Here is a 9,195-nt window from a genome sequence, read left to right on the forward strand (position 1 = left end):
GTTGACAGCTAGATCCTTGTCGAACTGGTTTATTAGTTCTGATAGTTCCCCCTGACCTCCCTGACAAGCTCATGTCATCTGTGAACCGTTTTACTTCTTCCTTTCCAATTCGGATCCATTTTATTCCTTCTCTTGCCTATTTGCCATTGATAGAATTTTGAGTACGATGTTTAACAGCAGGGTCAAGAGCAGACACCCTTGTCTTCTTCCTGACCTAAGGGGGAAGCATGCCACCTTTTACCAGTAAGTATATATTGTATATATACTTTTACCAGTAAGTATATATTGTATATAAAGGCCATACAGATGGCCTTTATCAGATTGAGGAAGTTCAACATCTAACTTGTTCAGCATTTTCATCATGAAAAGTTGTTGAATTTTGTCAACTGCGTCTATTGAAATGATTGTGTGATTTTGTCCTTTATTCTTTTAATATGTCACATGTTAAACCAACCTTGCATTCCTGGGATAAATCCCACTGTGTGATGTGTATAATCCTTTTCATATGTTGCTATATTCGGTTTGCTACATTTTATTGCTGTATTAGCTACATTTGTTGCTGTATTCAGTTTGCTACATTTTATTGCTGTATTTGCTACATTTGCTGCTATATTCGGTTTGCTAACACTTTATTGAGAATTTTTCTATGTAGTCTGTAAGGGATATTTCTCTAGTTTTCTTTTCTTGTGAGATCTTTGTCTGGTTTTGGTAGTAAGATAACCCTGATCTCATAAAATGAGTCAGGAAGTATTCCGTTCTCTTCTATTTTTTGGAAGAGTTTATAAAGTTTTGGTGTTATTCTTGAAACATTTGGTAGATTTCACCGGTGAAGACACATTGGTTCAGGCTTTTCTATGTGCGTAGTTTTTTTTTTTTTTTTTAAACTAATCTAATTGCTTTACTTGTTATAAGTCTGTTCAGATTTTCTATTTCTTCTTGAGTCAGTTTTCAGTAGTTTGTGTCTTTTAGGAATCTGTCCGTTTTATCTAGATTATCTAATGAACTGGCACACAATTTCTCATAATACTCTTATAATTCTTATTTATTTCAGTGAGGCTGGTTAGTGATGTCCCCTCCATCATTCCTGATTTTAATAATTTGAGTTTTCTTTCTTTTTCTCTTGTTCAACACAGCTTAAGATTTGTTAGTTTATTGATCTTTTCAAAGGACCGAATTTCGGTTTCATTGATTTTTCTCTACTGCTTTTCTATTCTCTGTTTCATTTATTTCTGCTCTAACCTTTATGATGTTCTTCCTTCTGCTTGCTTTGTGTTTAACTTCTTTTTCTGGTTTCCTAAGATGGAATATTAGATTACTGATTTGCAATCTTTCTTCTTTTTTAATATAAGTGTTTATAGCTACAAATTTTAATGCTGGTTTAGATGCATCCAATAAGTTTTGGTGTGTTGTGTTCTCATTTTCATTCATCTTGAAGTATTTTCTAAAATTTAATTTGAATGATATATTTTATTTAACCCAATGTGTACAAAATAGTTTAATTCTAATAGGTTATGGATATAAAAATATTATTGAAATATTTTCCATTCTTTCATATTAAGTCTCTGAAGTCCAATGTGTAGTTTACATTTATAGTACACCTCAATTCAGACACAAAATTTTCAGCAGAAATATTTTAGATGTATTTAGGTTTCATGAAATGTATACAGTAGTCACCTTTTGTCTACGGGGGACACGTCCCAAGACCTGCAGCAGATGCCTGAAACCAAGGACAGTACCTAAACCTATATGTATTGTTTTTCCGGTCCATATACACCAGTAATAAAGTTTAATTTATACATTAGGCGCAGTGAGAGATGAACAAAAATAACTAATAATAAAAAAGAACAACTGTGACAATATTCTGCGATAACAGGTGGATGTTTGCTCGCTTATGCCCTCGCTCTGATGGCCCATGTGATGACGCAGACGACTACTGAGTGACTCGTGGGCGGATGGCGCAGAGTTCGCCACGCTACGCAGAGCGGCATGCGATTTAAAACCTAGCGATGGTTTCCTTCTGGATTTCCCATTTACTATTTTCGGACCGTGGTTGAACATGGATAACAAAAATGCAGAAAATGAAACCACAGATAAGGGGGACTACTATAGCCAAAGAGTGAATTTACACATTGAGATGGTTCCAAACATACTTAAAAGTTTTCCGATACCTGAATCAAGCATCCACTTTTAAATTTAAGTTAATTGAAATTAATAAAATTTAAAACTCAGTCCCACGCATTGTGCTGTGTTGGACAGAGCAGCTCTGGAACTCTGTCTCCGTATTGAAATTCACACAACCTCCCTAAGAGCTATTATTATCTCCCATTTTGCAATTGATGAGCTTATGCAAGATCAATTAATGAGATCCAGGAACTTATGCAAGATCTCATGGCTAGGACAAGCCCTGCTTTTGGCTGGGAAATGGGCCATGGCAACGACGGCCTCCTCTTGCAGAGTCATGGGGGTTGCCCACAAGGCTATCCTTGACCCAGAACCACAGAGCGGGATCCTGAGCCTCCCCTGCCTGCCCGCCCCATAAGCAGCTGATCCAGAAGCCCTGGAATGAGCCGTAGAGAGCAGGGAAAGCTAGAGGCCAATTCTCCCCATCTCCACCACTTTCCTGAGCACCCCAACCCTACAGTCAGCTGTCAATCAAGAAGGATGATCAGAAGGAGCAATGCGCACAGGCAGAGGTCCAGCCAACCTGCTTCCCGTCTTCTGCAGGGGCCACTGAAAGTTCTAAAAGGGACAGTAGAGAAACACCCTCCTATTGCGCCAGCAGACTGGAAAAACCACAGACGCCAATGCCGTGCAAGTGAAAACTACCGTGCGATGCCACCTCACATTGGACAGAATGGCTGCTCTCAAAAACAGGAGACCACAAGTGCTGGCGAGGATGTGGAGAACAGGGAGCCTCGTGCACTGCTGGTGGGAACGCCAACTGGCGCCACCACCATGGAAAACAGGATGGAGGCTCCTCAAAAAGTTAAAAATAAGCTGCCATGTGACCCAGAAGTCCCACTGCTAGGTCTGTAACTGAAGGAAACCAAGTCACTACTTCACAGAGAGATCTGCACCCCCGTGTGCAGTGCGGCATTATGTATAATAGTCAAGACATGGAAACCACCTAAATGTCCAGCAGCAGATGAATGGATAAAGAAGACATGACATATACACGCATGCATACATGCATACATACATACATACACATAACACACACACGCACACACAACAGACACACATACATATACACAACAGACACACATATACACGCATACATACAACGGATACACACACACATACAATGGAATGTTATTCAGCCATGAAAAGGAAATCCTGCCATTCGTGACAGCATGGGTAGACCTTTAGGGCATTGTGCTAAGTGAAATAAGTCAGACAGAGAAAGATACATCCCGTATGCTCTCATTTCTATGTGGAATCTAAGAAACAGAACATATAAAAACAGCGAATAGATTGGTGGCTGCGAACTTCTAGTTATAAGATAAAAAAAAGTCCTAGGGATGTAATGCACAGTCAAATCCTGTGTTGAACATCTGAATGTTGCTAACAGAGGGAATCTTAAAAGTTCTCATCACAATTAAAAAAACTGTAAATATGTAAGGTGATGGCTGCTAACTAAACATTGAGATAATCATTTTACAATATATTCATATGTCAATTATTATCTTGTACACCTTAAACATAATACAATATATGTCAATTTTATCTCATAAAACGGGAAAAATTTTTAACACAAAACAGACGAATCTTTACTAGACTTAAAATAAAATTAGAAATAAAATTAGAGGACTCAAATAAAATTAGAAAAATAGAGGAAATGTTACAACTGATACCACACATATAAAAAATCAGAAGAGACTACTATGAATTATATGCCAACAAATTGGAAAACTTAGAAGAAATGCATAGTCGTAAAAACATACAACCTACCAAGACTGAATCATGAAGAAACAGAATATCTGAACAGACCCATTACTAGCAAGGAGATTGAATCGGTCATCAAAAATCTCCCAGCAAACAAAAGTCCAGAACCAGACGGCTTCACTGGTGAATTCTACCAAACATTTAATAAAAAATTAATACCAATCCTTCTCAAACTCTTCCAAAAAATAGAAAAAGAAGAAACACTTCCAAACTCATTTTATGTGGCTGCCACTACCCTGAGACCAAAACCAGACAAAGACACTACAAGAAAAAAAATTGCAGACCAATATCCCTGACGAACACTGGTGTAAGAATCCTCAACGAAATATTAGTAAACTGACTTCAACAATATTAGTAAACCGACTTCAACAATGCGTTAAAGGATCATGCACTGTGACCATTCCGGGGAAGCAAAGATGGTTCGACATATGTAAATCAATCAACGTGACACACCAAATTAACAAAATAAAGGATGAAATCATGTGATCTTCTCAACAGATGCAGAAAAAGCCTTAACGAAATCCAACATCCATTTCATGACGATGCGGATAGAGGGAACATACCTTAACATAATAAAGGCCCTACGTAACATGCCACAGATAACACACCCAATGGTGTAAAGCTGGAAGCTCTTTCTCTGAGATCAGGAACAAGGCAAGGATGCCCACCACCATTTCTATTCGACATAGTATTGGAAGTCCCAGCCAGAGCAATCAGGCAAAAAAAGAAAAAGAAAAAAAAAAAAAAAGAGGCATCCAAAGAGAAAAGGAAGAAGTAAAACTATTTGCAGATGACATATTATACATAGAAAACTCTAAAAACGCCACCAAAAACTGTTAGACCTTAAAAATAAATTCAGTAAATTTTTAGGATACAAAAGCAATATACCAAAATCAGCTGTACAATCCCTCTACTGGGTATTTACCCCAAAGACTTGAAAACTCATATCCGAAAAGATATTTGCACACTGATGTTCATAGCAGCATTATCCACAGTGGCCCAGACATGGAAGCAACCGAAGTGCCCTACGATAGATGGCTGGCTAAAGAAGCTGTGGTGCATATGTACAATGGAACATGACTCAGCCAAAAGAAAAGATGAAATACTGCCATTTGCGACAATATGGATGGGCCTCGAGATAAACATGCTAAGCGAAATAAGCCAGACTGAAAAAGTTGAAAATCACATGATATCACTTATATGTGGGATATAAACCTAAAAGCGACAAATGAACAAGACAAACGAACAGAGACTCATGGACATGGACTATAGACTAGTGGTTACCAGAGGGTAGGGGGTGGGGGAGGAAGGAGTAGGTAGATGGTTAAAGGGGGTCAAATACAGGAGGGTAGGTTGGTAAAGGGCATCAAATATATGGTAGCTGAAGGCAACTGGACTTTGGGTGGTAAACACACATTAGAATATACAAATGTCAAATTGTAATGTATACCTGAAAATTACATAATTGTAACTTATGTAATTACCCCAATAAACTTACAAAGGAAAAAATAAGCTGTATTTCTATACACTAACAAGAAAACTATCACAAAGAGAAATTAGGAAAACAATCCCATTTATAATTGTGTCAAAAAGCATAAAGTACTTAGGATAAATTTAACCAAGTTAGTAAAAGATCTGTGCACTAAAAACTGTAAGACATGGATGAAAGAAATTGAAGAAGACAGAAATAAATGGAAAGATTTTTCATGCGCATGGGTTGGAAGACTTAATCTTGTTAAATTGTCCATACTACCTAAAGCAATCTACAGATTTAATGTAATCCCTATCAAAATTCCAATGGCATTTTTCACCGAAATAAAACAAACAATTCTAAAATGTATATGGAACCACCAAAGACCACAAATAGCCAAAGCATTCTTGAGAAAGAACAAAGCTGGAGGCACGCACACCCTGATTTCAAACCGTATTACAAAGCTGTGGTAATCAAAACAGTACGGTATTGACGTAAAAGCAAACACGCAGACTGGTGCAATGGAAAAGAGAGCCAAGAAACCATTAAAAAAAAAAACTGCCATGTATCACGTGCTTACTTTTTGTCAAGAAGAAAGTGGACTGCATTCATTCAATGGAGTATCACGCAGTCCTTAAATGAGAGAAGATGTCTACAATGTACTGTTTACAACGAAAAGGTAAGATAACAGATGAGACGCATAGTCTGACTCCCTCTGTGTGTTCATGTGCCTTGTCAAACAGCCAGTGCAGAAGACCCCCCGGCACAGAGACTTGCGGCATGGGGGGGGCTGGGGTCTGCACTGCCTATTTTAAGCATTTGTATGTTGTCTATATTTGTAACCACAAGCATATGTTTCTACTTATATTTTTTAAAAACTAATCTTTAAGAAGAAAAACATTGTACCATTTGATTTTCAAATAACACTTAAAGAGGTACAGGATCCACATTTCACGAATGGAGGAACTGAGGCTCAGAAAGGCGACGTGACTGCCCGAACCACAAGGTGGCAGAGAGCCAGGAATGCGGGCCAGGGCTGTCTGCCGAGCGACTGAGCTCTCGAAGACAGGAGGGCAGCAGGGACTCAGACACCTGGGGCCCACCCGCCGCCTGCCCCGGTGGGGCCCGACCCGGAGCGGGAAGCCTGGCTGCCCCCGCGGGGCCTGACCTTGAGGTCCAGGTGCAGGATGTAGTGCTGATGAAGGTAGTGCACACCCTCGCAGATCTGCTTGGTGAACAGGACCACATCCAGTTCGGTCAGGTGGTACTTCTCATCTGTGATCCTGTCGAAGAGCTCGCCCCCATCCACGCTGCCAAAGCAAAGGGCAGGCCGGGCCTCTCAGCTCCGGGAGCCAAAAACAGGTCAATCCAGGTGAGCCTGCTGTCATCTGGGGTTTTACGGGGACCTGTGCTCTGGCCCATTCCCAGCCCAGAGTGCCGTTGGCAAACGGGAAGTGACGGGCCGAAGGGGAGACCGGGATTGTCATCTGTGTTGATAATCTAGGCTCACCCTGGGTGCCCCGGGCCGAGGCTGTAAACTCATTTTCCTGCATGGAAATGTTGGTACCTACATGGCAAGAACCCCAGGTGGGCAAAATCAACCCATTTCCAGCTGGATAGATCTTTTACATCTGTGAGAAAAGCCAGATAGCTGGGTTTTAATGTGAAATTTCCCAATTTCCAGCTACCAACAGCCAAATGAAAATTACTAAAAATTGTTTAGGCCAAACTGACATACATCTATCTGCAGGTCAAATTAGGCTCACCGGCCGCCAGTGTGTGACAAATGGCTTTGTCCTCCGTGCCCCATGCTGGAGGTCGAGCGGAGGGGTGGTGACATTCCCTGGATGTCCCAGCGAGGGGAAGGGAGGGAAGGGAAGCCGCCACCCGCCTCCCAGACACTCACTACTCCAGGACCAGGGTGAAGCTGCTCCTGCCCTCGAAGGCGTCGTACAGCTGGATCAGGTTCGCGTGGCTCAGCTGGTTCATGATGTTGATCTCGTTCATCACGTCCTCCTTCCAGGGCCAGAGCGGAGACAAGTTTCCAAGGAACGGGTCAGGAAGAAGCGCCAGCCGTGCCTCCCAAGACACACACACGTGTGCATGTGCACGTGCCCGCCTCACGCCCATTCCCTGCTCACGCCGGGTCTCCTCAACCCACCATCCAGACCAGAGAGGACCCGCCCATTTCACAGGAGAGAAGCCGGAGGCCCAAGAGGGCCCTGTGGCCCAGGGTACGAGTGACCTGCTTACTAGGGTGTGGGAGTCTGGAAGAGAGGCGGGAAAAGTGGCCGGGTCTCCTGCCCAGCCTGGGGGTGCTGGGGCAGGGTGGGGCCCCGGGGGGGCGAGAAAGACACGCAGGAGCCCTGAGCTCAGCCAGGGGCTTCGGGGGCCCGGGGCAGACGCCTCACCCGGTCCTTGGTGCTCTTCACTTTGACGACCTTGGCTGCCAGCGAGAGGCCTGTGGCCTTCTCCGTGCACCTGTGGACCTGACCAAACCGGCCCCTGCAGACACGACGACACAGCAGGCTGAGAGCCCACGAGGCTCGCCCCAATGTGGCTGGCCAGCCTGTCCCCTGGGTTTTCTGGTCCCAGCCCTCCTCCTTACGCACCAGAGTCCCTACGCCTTCACCCTACTCCACGCAGGCCACCTAACACCTAGAGGAAACCCGCTTCACCCCACGCCGTGTGGGCTATCCCGCACCCCAGTGGACATCCCACACCGCATGCTACCTGGCGCACTTCACCCCAGAGGACGTCCTCACCCCGCTACGTCGGCCCCTGCCACCTCCAGTACACGGTCTCACCTCCATGCCGCGTGGGCCCTCCTCTCCCGCCCCTCACCAGAGCAGAAAGCCCACCTACCCTCCCAAGACTTCGTGCTGGCACATGGTGTAGCCCGCTGAGGCCGATGTCTCCTTGACACTCACCACCCGGTGCTCAAAAGGGGCTGGGGGCGCCGGGCTGTCATCTGTTCAGGAGACAGAGCCCCTGAGCCTCCGATGTGCAGCCCCCGCCTCAGCCAACCACCCCAGACCCTCCTGGTTCAAGTGACAAGCCCTTTGCCCTTCTCAAAGATCATCTCGTTCGAGTCACCCATAGCAGAGGAGAAAGCTGAGTCCCAGAGAGGTGAGGTGACTGGGTCACCTCAGGTCCAAGGTCACACAGTGAGTCAGTGACAGATGGGATCCTGAGCTGGGTCTCCCGGAACCTACGACAGGGCTCACTGCAAGATGGAGAGGTCACGTCCAATCTGTTCACTGAAGTCAAGAAGGGGCCGGTGGCAATGGCGGGGGTGGGGAGGGCGGTCAGCGCGGCCGCGGGAAGTGGAAGGCACATGGCACAGGGTGATGGAGCAGGGCGTGAGGACAGCCTATTTCAAGGGTACAGGCCGGGCTGCGGAGCCAGCAGGGGTGGCGTGCCAGGGAGGCAGCTGGAGAAACAAACACCCACCCGCCTCTCCTCTCGCCCTTGGGTGTCCGGACAGGGCACGGAGCCTGCGATGCAGCCCCTGGCGGGGGTGGGCAGCGACCGGAATGGAGGAGAAACGGAGGACACCAGCACTTGAAGAGATAAAAATGGTTTGGGTTTGTTTTTTTTTTTTAATAAAAACAAAAAACAAACCTCGTCCTACAGAGATGATGGGAACCCAGAAATGTTACATGAAATGGAGCAGAGGGATAAAACAGAATCCAGACCATGCACCAAACATGACGACATGAGCCGGCGTGTGCAGTCGGGCCAGGGGACGCCCTGCGGGAAGTCCGTGGCTCGGGCTG

General features: G+C 44.8%; 1 protein-coding gene across 4 annotated transcripts in view; it reads right to left on the reverse strand.

Moving 5' to 3' along the window:
- MYLK3 (myosin light chain kinase 3) overlaps window positions 1–9,195 on the reverse strand; it is a 41,871-nt gene that overhangs the window by 7,969 nt on the left and 24,707 nt on the right. For all 4 annotated transcript variants that reach the window (XR_003045422.1, XM_025044645.1, XM_025044646.1 and 1 more), the window contains 4 exons: window positions 8,282–8,387; window positions 7,828–7,921; window positions 7,323–7,432; window positions 6,585–6,726 (listed from right to left, as the gene is read on the reverse strand). Coding sequence is in view for 3 of the 4 variants with exons in the window: in XM_025044645.1 (XP_024900413.1) it covers window positions 6,585–6,726; window positions 7,323–7,432; window positions 7,828–7,921; window positions 8,282–8,387 (452 nt within the window). In the remaining variant the exon portion in view is untranslated. The remainder of the gene's footprint in view (window positions 1–6,584; window positions 6,727–7,322; window positions 7,433–7,827; window positions 7,922–8,281; window positions 8,388–9,195) is intronic.

Source organism: Pteropus alecto, unplaced genomic scaffold (assembly GCF_000325575.1).
Source record: "Pteropus alecto unplaced genomic scaffold, ASM32557v1 scaffold123, whole genome shotgun sequence".
Classification (NCBI taxonomy): domain Eukaryota; kingdom Metazoa; phylum Chordata; class Mammalia; order Chiroptera; family Pteropodidae; genus Pteropus; species Pteropus alecto.